The following is a 25,829-nucleotide window of genomic DNA, read 5'->3' as shown; positions in this document are numbered from 1 at the left end:
GAGAAGCTGTGACTGGTTAAATGGCAGAGGGAGAGAATGGAGAAAAATCCTGCCCTATCCCCATCCCGGCCTCACCCAGTCAGCCATGTCCTATTCTTATGCCTTTGTTCTTGGGAGACCCCAACTTATTCTGGGATGCCACGAGACCATTCAGCTTTTCTCCATGGCTCCAAAGAGTGACGGTGAGGGTAGTCCCTTCCCCTAAGACACCTTCCGCCCAGAGAGGGCATGGTGGGACTTGGAGAAAAAACACAAAGGTTTGGGGATCACTTCACTTTCTCTACATTCAGACTGCAAACCAAATTTAACATCTTCATCGTTACAAAAAGAAGAGAAAAAACTTGTATAAAACAAGATAAATAGCTTTTAAACATTTGAATGCCAAAGGAGTTAAAGGACCAAACCCAAGGTTTTGAAGATAGCACAGAGAATGAGCTTTTAACAAAATTTAAAATCCACCAAACCACAGCTTAAATGTTTTGACCCAGTCAACAATACTGTCAGAAAAACAAAAAGAGCATTTAAAACAGAATGCTACCTCTCAAAATGTAAACAATATACAAAACAAAAACAAAAACTCAATGTTAAAGAAGTTAGATACCTGGTAGCTCACCTTCAACTGATAACGACTGGTTACACTTTTCGTACACATGATGGCGACACGATCAGCAGACCAAATGCAGGAAGCCGAGGGAGCCCAAGGTTGTGGAGGCTGCGAGAGGACAGCCTGAAAAGCTTGGGAGATGCTGGGCTCGACTAGGAGCAGATCCAAATTTTCATTCTTGATTAGGAGGTGGGGAAATCAAGTCCAAACATTATTCCTACTAATCCCTTCCTAAGTCAAATTTGTTTTCTCCACGAGCCACTTGGTTCCAAGTTCTTCTCCAGGTCACTTCGCGGTCTTGCTGCTGACGTTCAGAGCTACCTAGAGCCCCTTCCTGGGGCCAGGGCAGTTGTTTGGCCCCCGTCTGCCTCTTCCAGAAGGGTTCCGACAGCCCCAGTAGAGTCCAAGAATGCGGTCTCCATTCCTCCCTGACCTAAATACTGTGGGTTGGGCACAGAGATGGTGCTTGTTCCTGCTCCAGAAGCTGAGCTTGGCCAGGTTTGCAGGGAGCCAAGGAAACCAATCCATTCATTCAAAATGGTTCCACAAACTTTCTTTCCATTTGCGGAGTTATCTACAAGTTTTACCGTGTCTCATCCCAAGACCCCAGTTCCTGGTGAGATGGTGAGAAGACGCAGGAATGTACCTCCCCCAACACAGGGCTGTTTTCTCTCCTAGCCAGACCAGACTGCTCTGATGGCATCGCAGAAGGACACAATTCTGAGGCTTAGGTAGCCGGCTCAGAAGGTGGGTAGAGACCCTGAAGGAAGCTGCAGGATGCCACTCCTGAGGAGGCTTGTGGGTGGCAGATCTGTGAAAAGTCTAGAGGGGACATCGAGGAAAAACAGATCCAAGGCTGGGGCCACGTCAAATCGCACATCAAGCCTCCAAATTGGATTTCCCAGGTCAGATCCTCAGGTGGCTCAGAAGCAACCTCAGGCTTGGGTGCCACGCTCCAAGGTGGGGGGCACCACTCCCTGCTGGCCACAAGCATCCAGGTGACAAACCATAGGGAGTCAGATTACCTACATGGTAGCCCTGGGGGTTGAAGAGGTATCTCTGCAAGGAGCACCCCAGGCACATGGAGATCTGCCCCCAACTAAAAGCTCACCTACAAATGAGAGTGCCTGGGAGAAGGTCAGAAGGAAGTAAATGGATGGAGGGCACAAGACCTCATTCGATACTCATCAGCTTTTCTGGGCTTTCCCGAGGGGAAATAACCATTTAAGCACGAGGGTCCTGTTATATCCAAAGGTGCTTTCTAGTTCCTCTTGACTCAGTGGGAGGCTTTATAGAGAAGACATCTGAACTCCAGGGGCCAAGAGAGCCCAGGAGCTTGGGTGATGATCATGGGGTTCTCTGAGAACCAGCTGTCCGAGAGCCCAGCAGCCCCCGACCCCTTACCATCCCATGAGGATGAACTCACTCCCCTCTGAGATCTCTGATTCTGATCCAAGATGCCTGGTGTTGATCTGGAGTGTTCCTTCGGGAAGAACAGCATTTAGATGGAGGAATCATGTAACATTTCACTTGGAGCTGAGGCTGAAAAAGTGGAGGAAGCTGTGCACAATACTCCATGAAATTAAAAGTTAATCTAGACAAGATCAAATGCAGCAGGGAGGGCAGAGGTGTCTAATCTCCTCTCCTGTGGCACCAGAGCGCTTTGCTCTGAGATGACCCTTCGCTGGGTCTGTGGGTGCTTCTCTAATCGAAGGGAAGTGAGAGCAGGTCAGGGATGGGGAGGGTGGATAGGGTGATGACATACATCATTATAAATAGCAAATCTGGAGCAACGAAATTTCAGAAACAAAACCCAAATAAACCCACAAAGTCATCTCTAGCCCCAAGGTATCTTAAAAAGTTACAGTGTAACAAAAAGGAAACCCCTTTTTAACCTGGGTCAAATGGGGGGGAAATCAAGGGTAAGCAGGTGAGGTTACATCCTGTGAGCACGCGCACACACAGCACATCCCCTCCTCTCCAGCTAGTCTCTTCCAGTGTCACAGGCTGCAGTCGCATTGCTAAAGCCCTCCCCTACCCGCCACTCTGCTCCTCACCCTCCCATCCAGCCCAAATAACACCCTCTCCCTCTTCCAATCCCCGACCCCACATCCAGCACTCTGGCTCTGGCTGAAGGTAGAGGGTAACTACGTCAGGATGTTGGACATGAACTCGTTGAAGCGTTTGGAGTACTGCTCAGGGTTCACAGTTGAGATCTCCGCTCCCGCCTGTAATACAGAGAGGCCCTAATCAGGAGGCTGCGCCTAGGAGGGGCCTGGGTATTCAGGAGCCTCTGGCTCCACATTAGAGTTGAATACTACCCCCCGCCCCCAGCCGGGCAGGCCACCTTGAGAAATGGTTCCCCTGTCTCAGAAGTGCCCTGGCCCTGCTCCTCTGATTCACAATCCCAGGGCTGCTCCCAATGAAGCAGGAACAAGACAGCGGGGAGGCGGCAGAGAGGCCCCAGAGCTCTGGGGGGCCCCTGTTTAGAGAACAGTAGCTTGAAGCCCATGGGGAAACAGGCCTCTGGGGAGCAGTGTGGGCATATAAACAAAGCTATTACTGGCGGTCAACAAGATGCATGACATGCCCAGCAGCCCTGGGGGAAGGAGCCAGAGAACTAGGGGAAAAACAAGTTGGACACATCAGCCAGCTGCAGGGAGAGGATGGGACGTAGATGGCGGAGAAGGAACACAAGGCAACCAGGCAGGCTGCTCTTCCTGTTCCCTGTGCTGGGAGAAGGGCCAGGAGAGCATCTCCTTAGAGCAGGCGGCCTCCCTGGGGGTCTGAGGCCCCAGCCCGTGGGCCTGGGCGGAGACAGGGAGAACTCACCCCGTGTTTCACTGTTTTGGCAGCATGTGCAGCTTTCTTCTTAGCATCATACGGCGTGAGGATATCGATGATGGCCATGAAATAAACCTCCTTCTTGGGGGCACCTGAAGGGGGAGGGAAAGCAGGAAAGGAGGAAGAGGCAGGGAGAAGAGCAGAAAGCAGCTGGGTCCATAACCCTTCAGATATGACATCCAGGTTCATCCCTATCATTTTGAATGTGAGGAAAGGAATGACCCATGGAGTTCTTCTTAGAAGCTTTCATAGCGCTCATCTTATTTGATCTTCACAGCCACCCTGTGGGGTTGACGTGACACTATTTAGGAGGTTTTGTCCATCCCATGAACCAGAGCTAAACCAGGCCTCAGCTATCCAGGATAAGCAAAGAGGTGAAGGAAGGCCTGACAGAGAAGGACCCCAGCGCCCCAGAAGACAGAGTTACTGCTGGTGACCCAGGATGGAGGCAGAAAGGGGCCAAAGTCAGCAGTTAATAAGATGCAGGCCCACTGAAATGGGGGAGAGCGGGGTAGGATGAGGGCTGGGGACGGGGCAGGCAGGCAGAGGCTCCTACTTACTTTCATGGCTTTTCATGGCATAGACATCAACAGAGGGATCAAATTCCCCAGGACCAAAGAACCGGGGAAAGCTGAGGAGGTTGCCAGGGCTGTCCGGAGGTGTGCCGTAGGAGCAGAGCAGGCTGCCACCCATCCCGTCGTTCTCACACTCCTCATCCTCTGCCCGCTCCTCCACCTCCATCTCCTCCTGCTCCGCCCGGTCCACATCGTGGATGCCCACCAGCAGGCTATAGTCCATGATCTTCAGCTGGGCCAGGAACTAGGGAGGTGGGGGCAGGGGAGATGGGAGGAAGAGGTTACATGGGACATCTGGAGAGGCAAAGTGGCATCTGGAAAGGGGAGAAAAGGCATTCTTTTCAACTTAATTCTCCCATTCTGAAATACAGCAGAGAATAAGACATCAGAGCCTCTGCCCTCAACAAGCTCAATGTCTAATGGAGAAGACAGTCATTCCACAAGGGCGAGGAGCTGTGGGAGTCAACAGCAGCGGGGAGAGGGCCTCCCTGAGGAAAGGAGTTGAGCCTGACCCAATGAATGAAGAGAAGTCAGGCAGGCAGAGGCTGCGGGAGTAAAAGTAGAAGGAGCACTGCAGGAAGAGGGAAGAGCCAATTCTGTCTGGGATCAAGAGAGGCCATGGTGAGGTGGAGGAAAGAAATAATGGAACGCTGCACTGCTCATTTCTCATCCATGTAACGAGCGCTGGGAGCAGGATGGTATCTAAGTCTCCTGGGCTAGGACTCAATGACTTGGAGAAGAACAAAGAGCGTGGGAATGATACAGGATGGAAATGGCCAACTGGCATCCCAGTTTAACTAGTATGAGGCCAGAGTCACTGGTCCCAGTCCTCTGTGAACTAGCCAGCAGCCACCAGCAGCCATGTGCCAGGCATCCTGCCATGGTCACAAATGAACCTGCAGCACTGCAGGAAACTGTCTGACTGACTATATGGAGAATCATAATAGGACCAGAGCGGCTCTATGCACAGGCCCAGAAGACAACTAAAAGCATAAGAAGCCCCAGTGGTAGGAGATCAGCAGAATCTCCTCAGGAAAGAAAGGTGAGGGGCACCATTGCAAGCACCTCTGGACAATGCCCTCTGAAGGCCGAAGGAGAAGGGACCAGGGTCCCAGAAAAGAGAGACTCTGTGAGCAGCACCCCCTCCTGTCCATCTGCAAACATTTATAAAGTAACATGCAAGTGAAAACAAATGAATTGTGTTAACTGCCTTAAATTCTTCTTGAAGGCAGAGTACGGAGAAAAGTAGGAAAAGGAAGAGAAAGACTCTGGACAAACCGAATGTCAGAATAAAAGCACAAACATAGTAGGGGGTGGTTAAGGTAAAGCTTACTAACAAAAAGAAGTCTGTTAAACCCATGTTTGCAGGAGCATTATTCACCATGAAGCAATCCAAGTGTGAGGGTTGATTTTATGTGTCAACTTGACTGGGCTACTGGGTGCCCAGAAATTGGGTCAAATATTATTCTGGATATGTCTGTGAGGGTGTTTATGGATGAGCTTAACATTTGAATTGGTAAACTGAGTAAAGCAGATTGCTCTCCCTAAAGTAGGTGGGCCTCGTCCAATCAGTCGAAGGGCTGAGAAGAACGAAAAGGCTGACTCTCCTGTGAGTGAAAGGGAATACTCCTCCTGCCTAAATGCCTCTGAGCTGGGACATCAGTTTTTTCCTGCCTTCAGATGCAGACTGAAACATCAGTTCTTCCTGGGTCTCAAGCCTGCTGGCCTCTGGACTAAAACTACACCATCAGGTCTCCTGGGTCTTTAGCTGGTCAACTGCAGATCTTGGGACGAGTCAACCTCCATAATCATGTGAGCCAATTCCTTTTAATAAACATCTATCTATCTATCTACACCCTATTCTATTTCTCTGGAGACTAGAAACTAGACTAATTAGTTAACCTTAACTAGTGACCAAGTGTCCATCGATGGATGAATAGGTAAACAAAATGTGGTATATACATACAATGGAGTATTACTCAGCCTCAAAAAGGAAGGACATTCTGACACATAGCACAACATGGATTATCCCTGAAGACATTATGGTAAGTGAAAATAAGCCAGACACAAAGGACAAACACTGTATGATCTACTTATATGAGATTCCTAGAGCAGTCAATTTCACGGAGACACAAAGGAGAACGGTGGTTGCCAGGGGCAAGGGAGAAGGGGGAATGGGGAATTAGTGTTTCTTGGGTGCAGAGTTTTCATTTGAGAAGATGAAAAAGTTCTGGAGATGGATGGTGGGGATGGTTGCACAACAATGTGAATGTACTTAATGCCACTCAACTTCAAAATGGTTAAGATAGTAAATTTTATGTTATGCATATTTTACCACAATAAAAAAAGAAAAGATTTCCTAAAGTTTATAGAATTTGGTTTTAATGAACAGGCTCCCAATTTATTAAAATAGGAGACACTGGGACTTCCCTGGCAGTCCAGTGGCTAAGACTCTGTGCTCCCAATGCAGGGGGCCCGGTTTCTATCCCTGGTCAGGGAACTAGATCCCACATGCCGCAACTAAAGATCCCGCACGCAGCAACGAAGCTCCGTGTGCCGCAACTAAGACCTGGCACAGCCAAATAGATAAGTATTTAAAAAAAAATAGGAGACATTGAGTTATCAGATATCACATTCATTATTTACCACCTGTCCTCCCCAAAGGAGCTTCTCCACAGGAAGTCCCGTTCCAACCAGAATGCTGCTAGGTAAGTGGAGAATCGGAGCCAGAGAAAGGCACGGCTGGCGGATCTTAATAGCTGGTTTCCTGTCACTCTGACAGCTGGATGCCCCCTCCACTATAGGGACACCACCAGAAAGGAAGCTTGAAGAGGAGTCTGAAAAAGGGGTTGGAACAGACTAGAGAAGAGATGAGGGAAAGCACTCCAAACCGAGTTACACAGGTTCTACTGGCACAAATTGTGTCCCCCCAAATGGAATGTACATTTGCACTAGCTTTAGATGCAAATAACTACCTGCATGGCTCAAATCACCACCCTTCCTCTTGTCCACACTCCTGGGAAGTGGTGAATTCAATTTTTCTTAAGATTAAAGAGGTTCCTGCTCTGGGAACAAGAGGAGGTCCTGCTCAACCAAAGTAAAAACGAGGGTAAATACATACCTCTACATCCCGTTTCAGTTTTTCCAGGAAGTTCTTTTTACTCTCTTCTCCCACGTGCAACTTCTGCCCTTCATTGAGGAAGTCATTGTCTTTGAAGGTTGGCAAGTCCTTGGCCTGAGAGAGCAATAGCAGTGTTAGGCTGGAGGCCTGACTTGTTCACCCCAAGGAGTCCTCTGCTGGGGGCAATGGTACAGGAGAGGAAAGGGTCCTCAGCACAAAGGTGGCCAAGCTGCCAAATCAACAGCTCAGTCCCAGAGTCCACAGTCCCAGCTTCGGGCAGGCAGGGATGGCAAATATGCAGCACGAGTCAGACAGTGAGGACTGACCAAAGGACTTCCTGCTGAGCCCTGAGACTACCTCACGGCTCAAGCAGCCAGCCACCCACGGATTCAGGCTGGACTGAGATGGAAACTGCCAGCCCTCCAGGACTATGAAGAACCCAGCAAGGGCAAAGGAAAAGGCTGGAGACCAAGGCCTAGGCCAAGGATGAGGACAGACACAAGCTTAATGACACAGCGTTTCACATCAACAGACCGCATGTCTGGTAACGAGGCTGGGGCAGCAGCAGAGGAAGGGACAGGATGGCCAACAGAAGGTGTTTTTGATTCCCAGCGACCCGTTCCACAAGTGAGCAGCACAGGCCCCAGCATACCTTCTCCTTGTCACTCGCTTCTCTGGCAACAGTAGAACCCTGAAAGGATAAGAGCCGTCAGAAGAAGTCCAGCTGAGGCAAATTCCGTTGATCGAAAAAACATGCATCGGTCTTTAGGGAGAGGCAGCAGGTGAACTCAAGTAGGCTGGTTAGACTCCTAGAGGGGCCAGGAGGCAGCAACTTGTTCACTTCCTCTGTCACAGACCGCTTACAGAGCTCTGACTATATACCAGACACATGCTCAGGATACGGGGCTGAACGGAGAGACTCAGTCCCTGCCCTTAAGGAACCCTCCTTCTAACAGGGGAGACAGACAGTAAGCAGGAGTTACACGATTAATTAATCCATTAATTACAACGGTGCTCAGTGGTACAGGGGAGAAGGCAGGACTCTCTGAGAGCATGTAGTACAGGGGCAGCGTCCAGACTGGGGAGGGGCAGTGGCCAAAGCCTGCTTCCTAGAAGAACTGATATTTGAGCCGAGCTCGGAAGGTTCAGTAGGAAGTAATCAGGTGGGGGAAGGTGGAGGTGGAGAAAAGGGCAGGGAGAGAAAGGATCACAGGCAGCCTATGTGAGATCTGGGGAGGCGGAGAGCACGGGCACTGCAGGAACGGACAGGAAACCAGTGCAGCTGCAGCAGAGAGAGGGAGAGTGGTGTGAGGAGACAGGAGTCAGGAAGCCAGGTTCAAGAACGACGGAGTGCTGTGGTTCACAGGCACACATGTGTTTGTGTCCGTGTCTAGAAATGTGCCTGTGCTGTCAGTCCATGGGGCCTGGACAGCTGCCAGGGTGCCTGCGTCAGCACCGCCTGTCCCCGCACTGCTGCCCTCTGTGTGCACATCCCCCTGACAGTAGTTGAAAAACATCAATTGTTACATAAATATGGTACATTGGGGGCTTCAATAACCTCCTGTCACTGTCACCTGGACTTGAGACAGCCTTTGGCTCATAAGAATTAGGCATATCAACTCCAGGGCCACTTGCCCATGTGAAAACATACACTCCGGCTTTCCCATTATGTGGAAGTTGGAGTCGTGGCCGCTCCAAGCCTCAGCGAGAGGGAGGCCACAGAGCTGGGAAACACAGGGCCCCTTACCTTGAGGTCATACTTGCGGTGTACAGTGAGCCGATGGCTGAACACATTCCTGGTGACCACCATGTACGTTTCCACGCCGTCCACAGTCAGGCGGTACATGCCCAGGAACTGTGGCAGAAGGGTATTGCCGTGACACTCCACTATGAACTAGAAAGGAAGGCAGGGAAGGAACAGGTGAAGGTGCCAGGATGGACGGGGCTCCTCCTGGGCTAACATGCTCCCTGGGATTCTAGCCTCTAACCAGTGGTTTCCAAACTGGATTCTGTGAAGTCACGGGGGTTCCTCAGACTTACAACAGGTAACAGCCGCCACTACCCCTAACTGGCAAGGCAGGGTGAGAGGCTGAGCAGGCAGTGCAGAGCCCCTTTGGTTTCATCCGATTGGGATTCTGCAGGAAAATCACTGATCTAGGACTTGCATCTTCTCTGCCAGCCTGAAATGGGAAAGCCAAAGGGCAGAGAGAGGATGCAGAGGCAGGGCTGTGATGCGGTCACCGGGGAAAACCGAATGGCTTCGTACCCAAAGCTCTCGCCCATGCCAGGCCCCAGGGTTTTCTGCTCTAACTCCCGAAACACCAGAAGTCCCTTTCACCACCTCTCAGGTGGCCAGAGAGAAGCCAGCTTTCCCTGAAGACCCAGGCAGGCTTCGGACAGGCACTCCCTGCTTTTCTCATGGGCAAGTTCCAGATGAGATGAGAATGGGAGCGGGAAAAGCAGCAGTCCTGCTGAGCCGACAGGACCTCTTTTAGAAGAAATGAGGCAGGTGCCAGAGTGTGAAAACTTTCCAACTCTGGCGAGAAACAGCTGTTCAACTGGGACTGCATCCATAACATGCCTTCATTTCTTTTCTCTTTTTCTCAAGTAGGCATTTCACCTCACAGAAACACGGCCCTGGGGGAGGGCAAATGCTTGGTTATCAGGAGGTACCTGCCATTACCAAAGAGGACCAAGCCCTCCCCAAGAAGCTCTACCGGGGGCTCCTCTCCCTCTTCCACTAACCCATCCTCTGCTGTTGAGGCTCTTGACTCACCATACCTGGTGGTATTTCTTTAAGATGTTGTGCATCTCAGCCACATCCTCACTTGACACAGTCTTGATCACAAAGCGCCGGTCATAGGTAGTGAGAAAACGTGTGCCACATCGGCCCTGGCTGTCACTGTTGATGGGGGCACTGCGCGTCACTGAATTCTGATGGACCAAGACAAAAGCTGGTCTTGGGAGGGGAATGAAGACTCTGACTTTTATTCTGAGTCCTCTCTTATGGGTCAGATTGCTCTAAGGCCAACAACACCGAGACAGATGGGACCTTATCCACCCCCTTTCTCATGGGAAATTCACATCTTTCCCAAAAAGTCTTCCATAAGAGAGGCAAGAGTTGTTCCTTACCACCTGCTCCTAATCCTTGACTGGGATGGGAAGAGGACTGACTGTGAAATATTTCTTTTCATTCTGATCCTAGAGAGCTTGCTCTAGAAACTAAAACTCGGCCTCAGATGTTAGGGGCCTGGGTTCTAATCCTGATGCTCACGTGTAATATGACCTTGGGTGAGCCAAGGAACTTCTCTACTCTTGAGTTTCCTCACCTGGAACATGAGATGATTTTCCCAGTCTCTTGGGGGTGACGAAGACAAAGCTTAGGAAATATTCAAGAAGTCAAGCATAAAGAAGTGGACACAGTCATGTTTATTTCCTGTATGTACCCTCATGCTGGAAAACCTTTCCCAAAGCAGGAAGCTGGTCCTCACCACTCTGCCCAACACCTCTCCCCTCACCTCAAACTCCTGTTTGTCTTTGCAGAGCTACGAGGCAGATCTGGGGAGCTTTTCTAGCTCTGTCCCTGCTCCTTCTCAGAGCCCCATTCCCATTAGGATCAGAAGGCAGGAGAAGCCTCAAGTGGGGAGGGAGTAGGGGAAGGTGTGAGTCAACCAAAGAGATGTGTTCACCAAGCAGATGCTGGGAAAAGACCTTCAGGAGGTCACAAGACAGAGGGTTGACAAGCATAATTCTACCCCTGCCTCATTTCCAGGCAGCATTTCCTGTCTCTCTAAGTCACTGGTAGTCTAAGAGCAGAGAGTCCCCTCCCTGAACACCATCTTCCCTGCCCCTATTTCAGTCTTGAGCACAATTGTTTGCCCACAAGTCTATTAGAGAAAAAATACAGGATGTGGCTAGATGGCCAAGGGGAAGGGAAAGAGCCACCGTGGAAGGAAGATACCCGAGCAACCTTGCCAATAATGGCAAGAAGTTTTCCAAAACCCTCATGCTCCAATCAGGGCATGACTTAGTTCAGGGTTTGGTCCCAGTAGGAGGGGCTGGAGGACCTCCCAGCACCTCTGGGACATGGCTGGTCCTGGCTGTTCAAGTCCCTGGCATCTCTTCCTCCTCTCACGTTCCCTCACCCTCCTCTTCAGGAGGCCCCCTGGAGTGGAGGACAGAGGGGAGGGAGACCCTGCTTCTCATGATCTACTCTGTGAAAGACTTCCTGGGAGTGGGATGGGAGGAATGACAATATCTTACAAGATGTGAGCATCCATTTTAGATTTCACTAGGCTGTACAATCCTTTTTTCCCCCAACAGACAACTGAAAATCAGCTGTATTTCTTACTGCTGCACAAGTGAAGTGGAAAATTCTCCCACCTTCACCACCAGGCTGTCTGCCAGGGGAAGAAGTCCAAGGAAGGTGCTAGGTGGAGAAGTAATAGAAGCCCCAGACAATGAGTCAGACTAGAATGTCCCTGATATTGGGATTGATTCCTCCCAATAGGCCAAAGGCCTCTGTGACATGATCACCCCCTGAAGGGGGCAGCTGCCCTGCCATGCCTAGCCCCCCTCCCAACGTTAGGACAGGGGAGTTCAGGAGGTGGCACTCATACCTGGCAAGAAGTTACACTACCCTTGAAGTCTTCCTTTTATAATCTGTCTTATCAGCTTTTAGAGGCCTCATCTCCCGCTGGCAATAATTCTCTCTTTTAAGTCAAACTACGAAGGAGAAGGGTTCTTCAGCCTAGACTGGGAATGTCAGACTACAATGAAGCAGCTTCCGTAGACCCCTCTCCCTCCCACTGTGCTCCCTCCCAGGGAGAGGAGCCTGAGCCTGTGAGGCATCATGAGAAGCACTTCTAAGGCCCTCACCCCTCCAAGAGCCCACCAACACTGGAGAAAGACTGCCTGGGCTGGAGTGAGACACGACAGGAAGACGCAGCACAAGAACAGTAGACATGTTTGGTTCCCTACTTGTCCTGTGGCTTCCTGACCCCCCTCCACTCCCTAACCCCTCCGATTTTGCAAAGACACCCCGTACCTGGTAATCCTGATCATCAATCCCAAACCTCTCCCGGAGATTTCGGAACACCATGGGGCAGTACTCCTTAAACTTAAAGCGGCTGGGGAGGTTCTCTCTGGGGAAAAGCAGAGACATGTTTTTGTGAACTTCTTATTCCTCTAACTCATACGTCAGGGCTTCTCAAAGTGTGGTCCACAGGTCACCTGGATCGGAACAATCTGCAGCACTTAAAACGTAGGCTGCTAAGCCCTCAGCATTCTGGAGGTCAGTCTAGAAATCTGCATTTTTAACACACACCCCAGGTGATTCTGAGCATGTAAAAGTTTAAGAACTTCACATTCCTTGTATATACTTTGTAAAAATTAATCTAGCTGTATTCTTATGATTTGTGTACTTTTTCTGAGCACATGCTATCTTTCAATGAAATTTACATTAAAGGGAAAAAGAACCTTACCTGCAGAGACGTGAGACTGAGTGTTGGCCCTACTTCACAAGTGCTGTGCTTGCTGCAGGTAGGTGGCCGCATGGGAAGAGCTGCTGTGAGGTAAATGTCAGTCTGACTGCTAAAGGGAAAGGCTTTTCTCATCAAAGGTCCCCCCTCCTCTGGGGATGCTCCTATCAGTACACCCTGAAGACGGTTACACCCAGGAAGTCCTGCCCTTGGCTTCCACTGGGATGGAAGGAGAGGGCGCTTTGGACTGAAGGGCCCTCAGGCAGGCGACGGGGATCCCATCTTTTCATGAAGCCTCGTCTGCTGGCTGCTGGCACCAGTCTACGCCCTCCGCACTCCTTAGTCAATCCACAGACTCCCAGGAGGGAAGAGAATCACCTTGAAGGGATGCCTCCTCCAAATCCTCCATCTTGACAAGAGCCAACCTGCTTGGGAACTCCCTTTCAGAAATATGGCCCTCTGTTCTCACCACAAGGAAAACCATTTTTTTTCTATTTCTTTAATTCTGTATCTATATGAGAGGACGGCTGTTCACTAAACTTACTGCGACAATCACTTCATGATGTATGTACGTCAAATCATTATGCTGGACACCTTAAACCTACACAGTGCTGTATGTCAATTATATCTCAATAAAACTGAGGGGGAAAAAAAAAGAAATATGTCCCTCTGACTACTCCAGGATGGTAGACTTCAAGGAAATAAAAAGCAGTGGCCTCTCATGAAGGCAGGGGCCTGATCTTCTAGTAAATAGCAGTGCAGTCTAATAACTAGCATGTAAACAGTTGCTGAAAGGACAAAAGGAATCAAGAAAGATGAAAAAACAAATAAAGATACTGGATGTCCACTTCAGGCCAAGATGTCAGTGTGGTGGACACCATGGACCCTGGTACAATGGCCACACCTGAGCCCTGACCTCTGGCACAGAGCAACCCCCTTTCCTGCCTCACAGGGTAACACTGCCTCTCCTTCCTTAGGTGGTGTGATATTGGATATAATAACAAATATACATTTAGTCTTTGTCCCTGTTTCTGGCACAGAGCTCCAAAAATCTTTGGAATTCCTAAGTGGTAAGAGCAATAAAGGTGTCTTTTGTTATTTGTAACAAACCCCCTTCAATCACACCTGAATTTATGTTAACGAGGTGACTTCTGTTAAGCCTCTAAGGATGGGTGCTCTTTGCCAGGGGAACCAACCAGGACTAGAGGGTTGGAACTTTCAGTCCCATAACCCTGACTTCCAGGGAGGGGAGAGGGGCTAGAGGCTGAATCAATCGCCAGTGGCCAATGACTTAATCAATCATGCTGTCATAAAAAAGTCCCCATAAAAATCCAAAAGGACAGGGTTCGAGAGCTTCCAGGTTGGTGAACACGTGGAGGTTTGGGGAAGGTGGTGTGCCTGGAGAGGGCATGGAAGCTCCCTGCCCCTTTCCACGTACCTTGCCCTATGCCTCTCTTCCATCTGGCTGTTCCTGAGTTGTATCCTTTTATAATAAACCGGTAATCTAGTACGTAAACTGTTTTCCTGAGTTCTGTGAGCTACTCAAGCAAATTAATCCAACCCAAGGGGGAGGGTCATGGGAACCTCTGATCTACAGCAAATTGGTCAGAAGCACAGGTAACAACCTGGACTTGAGACTGGCGTCCGAAGCGGGGTGGAGGGGCAGTCCTGAGGGACTCAGCCCTTAACCTGTGAGACCTGATGCTAACTCCAGGTCGAGAGTGTCAGAACCGAACTGAATTGTAGGACACCTAGTTAGTGCCCTACAGAATTGCTTGATGTGTGGGAAACACACACATTTGGTATCAGAAGTGAGTAGTGATGTGAGAGTAGAGGAGAAACACAGTTTTTCTTCTATACAGGTGGCCACTTAGCAAGTAGCAGCTATGAAGACAGCTTCTAGAATATGATGTTATTACTTACTATGGCAGAGAGAGGCCACTAATGGATGTTTTCAAATCAAGCTTCTCCTCTGGGCTAACAGTCTGGGAATGGTGGGGTGACAGAGCCCAGCTGGTGAGGTGGTGGAGACTGTGAGACAATGGAGAGTGGAACCAGGATTCAAATGCAGAAAGGAAGAGAGTGTGAGCAGCAAATATTTCCTTGGGTGACCCATAGGAGGACGAAAAAGCAAGGCCTCTAAAGGGCCTACAGCAGGCCCCAAACTGTGCCAGGTGGGGCGGCTGCTCCATCGAAGTCTGAGACAAAGACACCAGTGTTAATCCAAGAAGCCACAGCGAGCAAAAACGGGAAGAATGATCTTAGATAGCGCCCCTGGGCACCATGCTCCGCCTGTTGTTCACACACTGGTTGGAAAGAAAGAAGCTTGGCTGCATCCCAGGCCAGGAACATGTCTGGCAGCTTCTCGCCTCAGACTAAGATCAAGATAGGGCCAGTGCTGTCAGCCTCGTACTAGCTACCTCAGCTCCCGAGCAGCTCACTGTTAACTAAACTGGCCCTAGATGAATCACCCTGGGCCGAGCCACAGGCCCTGAGGGACACTGGAGGTAGGCTGATAGAGGACTGAGATGACAGGACGGCACAAGGGGGAGAGGCACATAATGAATGCATTTTCCCAGCCAGTTTTTCAGCTCTGTGAGCCAGGTGCTGCTGTCACACCCTGCTAGGTGCTTGCTTGTTCTCACCACGGTGAGGTCTGGGAAGCGCTCTGCCTTGAGGGAAAGAACTGCCCACAAAACCTGAGCCCACTCAGCAGGCAACTTACTTATTGAAGAGATGATTGTCCACCTTGATCTTGCTGTATGCTTTGAAGTCATCTGGCATTAGCATGACAGGGACAGGGACATTGCTCAGCTCATTGATCTGCAAAGCAAGGGGAAAGTGAGGTTCTCAGCCGAGCCACCTGCCTCAGAGAGACAATGTGCTACACCGCGGATGCCACCATCTCACCAAACACATGTCCGTGGATTCCCTCCTTGTCTTTATTTCTGTTCTTTTCTTCAAATAAGTTCCCAACTTCATCTCTACCTACTGAAATTCTCCCCACCTGATAAGGTCCAGCTCAAAAGGCACCTCCCCTATGAAGCTTTCCATGATTCTCTAGACCATAAATGTTCTTTCCTATCTCGGAATTCCCGAAGCATTGTTTGTATCCATCTCTTGGCCATCTCACAGCCTCCCTCACATTGCAGTTAATGCTTATAAACCTCACAAGCCTGCTTGACTATAAGCTAGGCAAGATCCTATCACTGATCTTTGTAAGCAAAGATCATCTAACTGGCCTCAGAGGCTCCACACATGGTACTTGGCACCACGATTTGCATATGGCAGGTACTATATACGTATTTATCAAATGCAATAATAAATGGATCAATGAATAAATATCACCCAACCTATGTGAGTATTAATTGAGGGCTTTGGACATCTTCATTACAATTGGGGGTCACTCAAGAAATCAGCCTGGGGCAAGAAGAAAGCTGGATGGGTTTATGTGGGCATGTAACTCTTATCTCCAAAGTAAAGGATTAAATTTAAAGTGAGCAAAAGAGGTAAACATCTGGCCACTGGCTCGTTCTTACTCTCCTAATGAAAGCAGGGCCAGTCCCTAAAGCCATGTCCTCTCTTGTGCTGAACCGGGGGAGATGCAGGAGGGTGCCTTGCCCCCACTGCAAACAAACCTTCTCATTGTCTTTCATCCCCCTTCAGGGAGCTGGAGGCTGCACAGGGAACTGGCTTGCCATTGGTGCAGAGCTGAGAGGGCAGCTCCTGCCCTTCCCCATCCCCAGTTTAGCCAATTAGTGGTCTAATTAGCCGCAGATGTCCTCTCCCATCACAGCAGAGTATTTGACATTTGACCCTCAACCCAGTTGCCACTAATGCATTCAGGATTTAGACAGGAAACCTTAGTCCTGACTTAATGGATAGGGGGCAGGGGGAGCACAGTCTTGTGTCTCCTGGATACTTTCCTTGCAAATCCTATTATCTCAATGAGGCCCCATGTGGCAGTGAGGGAATAACCTAGTCATTAGGACTCCTCCAGGAGCATAAATGGGGGGAAATACCATGTAATTTGCTGCTCCTTTCATGTTCCAAACCTTTTTTATTTAGAAATGTCAGAGGATGGAGGAAGTTCAAGTTAATGTAGTAACTGGGCTGGGGAAACCATACCTTCCTAGAATTGGTGAAAAACCCAATTTACTCACGGGGAAATGAAGGAAGGCATACGAGTGTATGTGTATGGGCAGGGGCCGTAGGGTAGCAGTGTAAGTTGGCAGTGGGGCAGAGACAATAAACTGCTGGCATAACTGACTGGCATAAATGTAAAAGTACAGCCTGTATGATTCCATTTATATGAAATTCTAGAATCTATAGTGACAGAAATCCAGTAAGAGGCTGCCTGGGTTGTGGTGGGTGTGGATGATTATAAAGGGACGTAAGAGGCGCAATTCTAGGCTATTAGAAACGTTCTATACGTTGTTTAGGATGATGACTACATGAGTACATCATCTGTCGAAAGTCCTCAAATCGTACACTTAAAATTCCCAGCGTCCAGGTCTGAGATGCCCACCACTGGCTCAACAGCCACAGAAAAAAGTTCTGCCAGTTACCATTCCAGGGGGTGCTCACAAGACAAGCTGGTTGTTTAGTGAGTGCCTAGAGAGGAAACCATTCCGCATCATTCTTCTGCCAATAGAAACAATTCATCGTAGCTGTCCCACTTCCTTTTTCCTGGCATATTAAGCCTGGCTCTGAGATTTAAAAAAAGTTAAGTTCTGCCTTTTCTAGCTTATTCCGCCATGCTAGAAAGAACATATCACTGGCTCAAAGAATATGGTTTTATACCAAAAGGTTCTAGTATCTGCTACTGATTGATGTGGGTTAGTCTAAAATCCAGACACTATGCCATGGCCAGGGCTTGTTACTGGGAGAACTAGGAAAGACTAAAACACTTGCTTGCGAGGGGTCAATTGCCCCTTAGCCAGGATGAATCATTCTAACGAGCTATTCAGGGATGTTCCATTCGTTAATTCTCTGTGTAACTCTAAGTGTAGCATACTTTGAATAGTTGTAAGTTGGTCAGTTTTTAGTTCTCAATTCATCTCTATTCTTGACTATACAATCCAACAGCAGGAAATTTCTAACAGATAATATATTGCTGAACAATCCATATAGCTGAACTACGTAGACTCACCCTCATTTCCACTGGGCCACATGTAGATGATTCACTCTAGGGATTAGCTGTACTATTTTTTTTTTTTTTTAGTTGTGCTAAATTTTACATCCCCAGAGAGTTCTATTCAATTTCAGTTGAATAAGCACTTACTGAAATACCTACTACATGCTTCATTTTATGTTAGGGAGAAGGGGGTGTGCAGCAAGGGAAGCGTTGTGTGCACTGTGCACACAAAAGTGAGAGGCTTATCCTCTTATCCGGGAGATGACACAAACCCATAATACAGTAAGTCTTGAAGTCAAGGAGCATTTAAGTGAGTGAGAACACACGGACGGTGAACAGAACAGCCATGTCAGAGGAGGGTGAGGTTGATATGGTCAGAGTCAGACGCCTAGCCCTTACACCTCAGGCTAGAAACGGAACCTAATGCCCCTCCTGGTATTGCCAAGAGCACTTGACACTGGAAGAACCCACAACAAGATCATGTTACACCCTGCTTAAAAATCTTCCATGGCTCCTCACCAACCTCAGGGTAAAGTTTTAACTCCTTTAGCCTAGCATTTAAGGTCTTTCCTGATCTGGCTCAGACTCTGCCAAACTTCTATTCAGTTAACGTCTACTCAGTGTAGCCTTACTATGTGCCAGTACTGTGCCAGAAGCTGGGGATACAAAAATGAAAAGATATGGTCTCTGTTTACCTGGGAAGACAGATGACAAATAACAAATACAACGGGATGAGTGCTATAGAGTTATGAGTAAAGGTAGACGGAAAAGTAGCTTAGGAAATGATTGATTCTGCCTGGGCATGGGAGAGCTGGTTGCTAGAGGAAGCTATAGAGAAACACCTGTGAGAAAGGCCTAGGAGGGTAGTTCTCCAAAAAAAAAAAGAACAAAACACAAAACCCGAGGAAGGGAATCCCAGCTGTGGGAACAGTCAGAAACAAGCCTCAGAGCTGTAAAAGTATACTGCCCATTTTAGGTAGGGGGGCGGGGGGATAGTGGCAGGGTAGGACAGAGGTAATAAGTAGTGGAGGGAGTCAGTACAGGAAAGACAGGTGAGCAGCCTCACATATTATCAATATTAGTAAATAACAGCTGCTTCTATTTATGGAATGTCTGTAAGTGGCCAGTGCTTTATATTATTATATATCATATATCTCACATATATACCCTAGTCTATATTTCTAATATTTAATAGTCACATAAATTATTATTAAACTGATTTTGCCTTTTGCAAAAGGTTCAAGGCACCTCGCTCAAGGTCACACAGACAATATGTGTAGAGTCAGGATTTGCTCCCAGGTCTGCTGGTGCCAAAACCTGGGCTCTTTCCACTGTGCTGTGCAATCCTTCTTATGGGCAGCTACCTTGGCTAAGGTAGTGTTTTCCATTCCTTTCCTCTGTCCTAATAATCTGCAAGGAAAGTGTTATGCTCATTTTATAGAAAAGGAAAATGAAGCTCAGAGAGAAAAATTACTACTCCAAAGCTATAGTAAGGGACATAGCCTGAATTTGAACTTAGTTTGTCCACTATATGATAAATTTGGACTTAACTATGCAGGCAATGGGAAGTCCTCTCAGGTTTAAGTCTGGGAATTCACATGATCAGATGGGTGATATAGAAAGGTAATTCTGGAATCAAAATCAAGTAAGGATTGGACAGGGCAAAGATAAGAAGCAGCAAGATCATTTATGGGGCTACTACAATAGTTCAGGTAATAGACTATGGCAGCAAGAATAGAAGAAGGAATGAAGCTAAGAGAATCATCCAAGATCTGACTAAATAACACTTCTGTGAAAGCTTCCCTGTCTTCCCCAGGTTGAACTGGTTACTCACTCCCCTGTGCATCTTTATATTGTAAATATCACATTCTCTTGGGTAATTGTTGCTTACATGTTTGATTTCTCCACTAGACTGTGAGTCCCTAGAAGGAAGAGACTACCTTACCCATTTTTATGTCCCTAGCACAATGGCTGGCACACATTAGTTACACAATAAATGTTGGATGGAGGGATGGATGGCTAGAAAAGGGGGACTGAAAGATGGCTAACACTAGGATAAAGAGAAAAAGATAGCAAAGCTGGTGTGACCATGCTTAAGCTTCATGGCCTGGGGGATGGGAAAGATGATTAAGGTTAGCTACTGAGGCTACGACCAGAATGTAAAGAGTCTTAAATGCCAGGGAGAGGAGAATAAAGGAGAGTGACCAAAAGCTTTAAGCGTGAAAGGTTGTGACTAAAGCAATGTTTCAGGAAGATGTGCCTTTCCTTTACTATCTAGCACATTTCTTGGCCAACCTCTTTCACCTTCAACAGAAGTGCACTTGCGGAATGCAAACTCATTTGAGTAGCACGATAAACAGAACATATTAGGATGGTAAGTCTGTTGTATCTCACATCATGTAAGTGGTTTTTGGATTATCCACAAGATTAACTCTATGAGCCATCAACATAAATAATGAGGAGGCTAAACAAGCTGAGTGAGAAACAACTTAGGAGCAGAGAGTTTACTCTGTGCTGATCCTACTGGACATGAAAATTCAGTCACTAGTTCTAGTCTGGTGAATTTCTGATTCCAGAAGCCTCCACTCCCCTCTGTGACCTTCATAGGAATTGCTACCCAGGAGGCGTGCGCTGGGCATGCAGGCTTCCTGACATGTTCCAGGGTTCTGTGGGTGGTTCATCAATGGGCTGGCCACCACTGACAATCATTTGCTACCTGCCACCATCCCCAAAACATGACGTGTTGGGGAACACATTCCTGAGATCAAGGAGGTCCAAGCGAGATGTGAAACTCCAGAAAGGAAAGGGGCAAGAACAGAGAGCCACAGGTGCCAACAAATCCACCCCTGGGTTTATTCCTCCTTTTTACACCTTGGTTTTTCTTTTCCTGTTTGAGTCCCAGTGTTCTCTGTGAGGTGGGAAGGTGTGCTGAAGGACAAATTCATCCAAAGGCTTCACTAGAGCAGGAATATTTACTAAAGATTTTTTTTTGGCCACGCTGCACGGCACATGGGATCTTAATTCCCAGGGATCAAACCCATGTCCCCTGCATTGGAAGCGTGGAGTCTTAATCACTGGATTGCCAGGGAAGTCCCTATTTACTAAAGATTTTTAAAGTAGCAGGAAAAGAGAAAAAGGCAGGGAAAGGAGGTTCTGGGTCTGCATTAGGCAAAGAAAATGTGTGGACAGAATGGGGGTAGAATGTGGGAGAGAACTGAGCAGACTTAAGAATAAATCTGTTCCTCACACCATTCACAAAAATTAACTCAAAATGGATTACAGATCTAAATGTAAGAGCTAAAACTAAAAGAGTTTTTCTTAGAAAACGCTGAGTTTTTCTTTGAAGAAAATATAGGAGTAAATCTTCACGATCTTGGGTTAACCAAACCCTTCTTAGATATGACACCAAAAGTACAAACAACCAGAGGAAAATAGATAAATTGGACTTTATCAAAATTAAAAACTTGAGCTTCAAAAGGTACCATCAAGAAAGTAAAAAAGGGCATCCCTGGTGGCGCAGTGGTTAAGAATCCGCCTGCCAATGCAGGCGACACAGGTTCGAGCTCTGGTCCGGGAAGATCCCACATGCCGTGGAGCAACTAAGCCCGTGCGCCACAACTACTGAGCCTGCGTTCTAGAGCCCGTGAGCCACAACTACTGAGCCCACACACCGCAACTACTGAAACCCACGTGCCTAGAGCCCGTGCTCCACAACAAGAGAAGCCACCGCAATGAGAAGCCCACGCACTGCAACAAAGAGTAGCCCCTGCTCGCCGCAGCTAGAGAAAGCCGGCGCACAGAAACAAGACCCAACGCAGCCAAAAATAAATAAATTAATTAATTAATTAAAAAAAAAAAGAAAGTAAGAAAGATAACCCAAAGAATGGGATAAAATATTTGCAAAACATGTATCTGTAAAGGACTTGTATCTACAATATATAAAGAACTCTTACAAGTTAATAATAAAAAGACAAATAGCCCAATTTAAAAATGGGCAAAAAGTAATTGGCAAAGGGTCTTAATAGATATGTCTCCAGTGAAAATATACAACTGGCCAATAAGTACATGAAAAGATGTTCAACATTGTTAGCTATCTAGGAAATGCAAATCAAAATCATAATGAGATACCATTTCAAATCCACTAGGGTGGCTATAATAAAAAAGACAGACAATAGCAAGTGTTGACAGGATGTGGAGAAATTGGAACCCACGTGCACTGCCGGTGGAAATGTAAAATGGTGCAGTCACTTTGAAGAACGAGTCAGGCAGCTTCCCAAATAGTTAAACATAGCTACCATCAACCTCCCCTATTCCTTCTGATCACTGGGGTGAGGCATCATACATACCCGGTTCCTAAAATGGCCAACAGGTTATCAAGCCAGGTCTGCCTCCTCCGGTCTCCACACCCCTCTCCCAGGCCACCTCTTCCCTAACTCCAGACCCTCTGGACTGTATTTCATTCACTAAAACTCTGGTTTTCTCTCTTTATTAGTTCTCGCCTGACAGATGCAAAGTCTTCTGATTTTTTCCTCCCTGTTTCCTACACAGTCTTCCTCCGCAAAGTCCAGGGGCTGCATCTCTTGTCTACAAGAGGAGCTCCTGTTACAACACTGAGTTCAAAGGCCTCTTTTTCCACCCAGAAGTAAACCAACCACCTCATGAGAAAGTATGTAACTGACTTGTACTACAGATAAAGACATATCCATCCTTCATGTCTCATACACCATCAACCATAGACCATCACAGTCTAAACGCTTAAATGGGTGAGAAACTAAAGAATCAAAGAAAAGGTGATATCTGAAAACTCAGATTGCAAAAAGTTGCAACGGTGGGCTTCTGAAGGAAGGTGACCTCCAAGAAAGGCTATCAATCCACCAAAACAATGTGGTCCTGACCCCCTTGAGAACTGCAAGATTTTATAGTCTTCTGGGGAGATGCTCCATTTCCCATGGGGACCCACGAAGTCCTAGACCTTATTGTAGGCCAAGCGAAAGCAAGAAAACTTTTGACTAACTGAGCTCCAAAGCTCGGCCTGTCCAGGGCAGTGGTGCCCAGTGCATTTCCCCTGAGGTGCTCGCTCATTATGTCCAGAGGTTTGGGTCTTGCTTAAAGTCAGTGCCTTCCCAGCTAGCTCTCAAACAAACTTTCTTAAAGTTAGCAAAAAAAGAGGGTGACTAGGAATCACAGATGCCTCTTCATCTGCCGGAGACTCATCGCCTGCCTATCAGAAGACCAAGCACCACACACACTCCTGGGAACTGGCAGGCACCGGCACACACACCTGGCCGTACATTCAGGTTCTCTAACAAGACCATAATTCCCATCTGTCCTGGCACTTGGATGAGAGGCAGGACAAGGAAAAGGAGGCAAAGAAAACAAGACCTCTTATTCAAGCACCACCATCGGCCAACACAGCCCACAGTACTGGACAACGAGCTGCGTCTTTTGTTGTGACCACAGGCGACCTAATCCTCCATCCAGGGCCTCCATTTCTTCATGTATAAAATAAGGGACCCAAAGTCCCTTACGACTAGCTGTAACATTCCTGACTCTCAGACCTCTACCAATTCTCCATACAGACAGGATGCTTTCTGGTGAGAAACAAGCTGCACAACAAAATCAAGGATTGATTTCAAGGCAGGGACACAGGGTTCACATTTTGATGACCCAGTTTCCCTTGCAATATTGTCAGATGACCCCTGAGGCAGCAGGAAGCAGTGGCAACAAATGCTGCTGGACTACTGAATCAAAGCAGCTCCCAGACGTCTAGGCATTAAACCAGCGGTTCTCCCTACCCTAGCCAGGACCTCCACCTCAGTGAGGTTACTGAAAACAGTAACCTGCCCAAGACCCACATGTGCACTTCTGTATTAGCGGTAAAGATCTAAAACCCCGGCTCAGACTATGGTTCATCAATCTCCAGCCAGAGGCTCTTCTAGAAAAGCAAAGCAAACAGTCCTGCTGGCCCTGCGCCCCTCTGTCATCATTGGGTCTTGCGGGCAATTTCAAGTGCTCAGAAAAGTCAGGGAGCCTAAAGAACTGATATTCACGGGAAACTCAAGCCATTAGCTTCATTTTTCTCATTCCAAACTTTTAGTTGGTGAAGCTGGCATTTCAGGTCCTTTTACTTCCTCTTCTCATTTCCGGTGTAGGGACTCAACGAAATGGTCAGAATGCAAGGAGCAAGTGGCTGGAAGAGAAAGAAGACCCCAAACAAATAGGACACAAACGAAGTCCTCCAGCTCAAACACTGTGCGGGGCTCCAACTTCCCAACAGGAGCTGTTGGCCAATCTCAAAACACCCCAAGGATCCAGGGAACCTCTCTCTCACCTTAATCGCTGTCCATTATCACATCCTCATGACCATACAATAGGAAGCTCAAGAACTGAGAAGTCAACATCTTTGACATGAACACCACAGTATTCAGGAAGACACATCATTTCTACTATGAGTGGTCCTCATAAGCAGGCCTCACCTTCTCTCAAATGGTTACATTCTCCCTTCTCCCTAACCCAGGAAGACCCTGGTAAACTGTCTGTGGTCCAAGGAAGCCTGTGCTTCTCCAGTTGATACATCTCATCAAGAAGAAAAAAAGGAAACCCAAGGAGGATTTCCAGTCAGTGGCCAGGAGGTCTGGAGGATGGGGAAACTCTGAGCAGCCACACCAACCAAACGACCAGAAATAGAGGAATACTCAGGCAGGCCAATGCCACTTGCCCTGTCAACTGGACAGGGAGCTAGGCAGCCAATTATAAGGAACAAGGGGGAAAACAAATGCAACAAACGGGGTGAGGCGAGAAGAGAGGAAGAAGGGATGAAAGCCATTCCACCCCACCCAGGCCTTCCCTCTGCGCTCCAGGAGCTGCTCGAAGCCAGACGCAGGAAGCTTGAGGGACTGGAGGGAAGGGAAGGACGCGACGGCATACCACCGACGGTGACACCAGGCCTCGCGTGGCGCGCGGGGAGGCACACCCGGCCGGGACGGCGTGCAAGGGTGGGGTGGGCGTGCAACTGGCTTGGCAAGGGGTTGCAGGCGTCACTGGCGGGGCCCGCCGGGCAAAGGCCCGGGACTGCGGGGGGCGTGAGCACGCGCGGGGCCGCGCTCGGAGGGGCGCGCGCCGGGGAACTGGTTACCGTGTGGTTCACCCCCCACATCAGGACGCTGAGGATCGGCTCGCTGGCCCGAAATAGCTTCACTTTCTGGCACACGAAATGCTTCTTCTTGGTCTTGGTCTTGCTGGCGCTGAGCGGCGCCACCGCCACCGCCGTGGTGCTGGTGCAGTTGGACGACATGCCCGGGGCGGCGGCGGCGGCGGCAGCGAAAGGGGGGGCGGCCGAGACGGCGCACAAGCCAGCGGTCCCAGGCCTCCCCCGGACCGATCTCCACCCCCGCTCCCTCACCGCGCCATGGTCGCGCCCGTCCCGTTACCTCCCCACCCCGCCCCGGTGGTTCCGTCCGCCCCACGCTCCGCCCTTCCCGCCCCGCCCCAGGGAGCCAGCAGGCCCGCTCCGCACCCCGCCCCCGGGCGGTGCAGCAGCCCCGCCTTCACCAGGCCCTTTCCTCCCCGCCTGGGTGGTATCGCCCGTTTTGGGGCGGCAGCGGCCGCTAGGCCCGCTCCTCCTCCCCGGGCCTGACAGGAACCGAGCCGGCCTCCGCGCGCCTCAGAGCCCCGCGGCCGAGCAGGGAGGGGAGGAGGGCTGGGTAGGTCTCGCTGTCTACCGCGGGAGGGTCTCCCTGTTCGGGGCCCCCAAATTTAGCGTTTGGCTCTTTCCTCAACCTGACGTGCCAAGATGGCGGCGGCGCCACTGCTCCGGAGGGGAGGAGGGGCGGAGGGGCGGAGGGGCGGGAATGCGAGGAGGGTGGGACGTACCATCCCCACCCCGGGGGAGAGAGGAGGACCACAGCGAGGGGTAAAGTCCTGCCGGGAAAGGAGAGAAACGCCCCCTCGCTGCACCCAGGCGTGGATCTTCCCACTCCCCTGGGCCCCGGGGCTCGCTCCACCCGCAGGACACGCCTCCTCCCCCCAGGGCCAATGAGAGGAGCCAGCCGGGAGCCCTGGGTTTTAT

General features: G+C 49.0%; 1 protein-coding gene across 2 annotated transcripts; it reads right to left on the bottom strand.

The window, feature by feature from the left end:
- Window positions 1–576: 576 nt before the first annotated feature.
- On the bottom strand, window positions 577–25,209 carry PIP4K2B (phosphatidylinositol-5-phosphate 4-kinase type 2 beta). 2 transcript variants are annotated; one of them, XM_007177520.2, is made up of 10 exons: window positions 24,897–25,207; window positions 15,350–15,447; window positions 12,192–12,288; window positions 9,926–10,078; window positions 8,892–9,038; window positions 7,797–7,835; window positions 7,145–7,258; window positions 4,009–4,267; window positions 3,437–3,540; window positions 577–2,832 (listed from the first exon to the last, which is right to left on the bottom strand). In XM_007177520.2, the coding sequence occupies exons 1-10, from the start codon at window positions 25,053–25,055 to the stop codon at window positions 2,752–2,754; spliced, it is 1,251 nt and encodes a 416-aa protein (XP_007177582.1). In that variant the 5' UTR covers window positions 25,056–25,207; the 3' UTR covers window positions 577–2,751. The 2 variants fall into 2 exon arrangements, with proteins under 2 accessions (XP_007177582.1, XP_057392025.1); XM_057536042.1 differs by lacking the exon at window positions 9,926–10,078 and having other exon boundaries at window positions 24,897–25,209.
- Between the last annotated feature and the right edge of the window lie 620 nt (window positions 25,210–25,829).

The sequence above is a fragment of the Balaenoptera acutorostrata genome, chromosome 20 (assembly GCF_949987535.1).
Source record: "Balaenoptera acutorostrata chromosome 20, mBalAcu1.1, whole genome shotgun sequence".
In the NCBI taxonomy this organism is placed as follows: domain Eukaryota; kingdom Metazoa; phylum Chordata; class Mammalia; order Artiodactyla; family Balaenopteridae; genus Balaenoptera; species Balaenoptera acutorostrata.
This window is presented reverse-complemented; position numbering and strand designations above follow the sequence as displayed.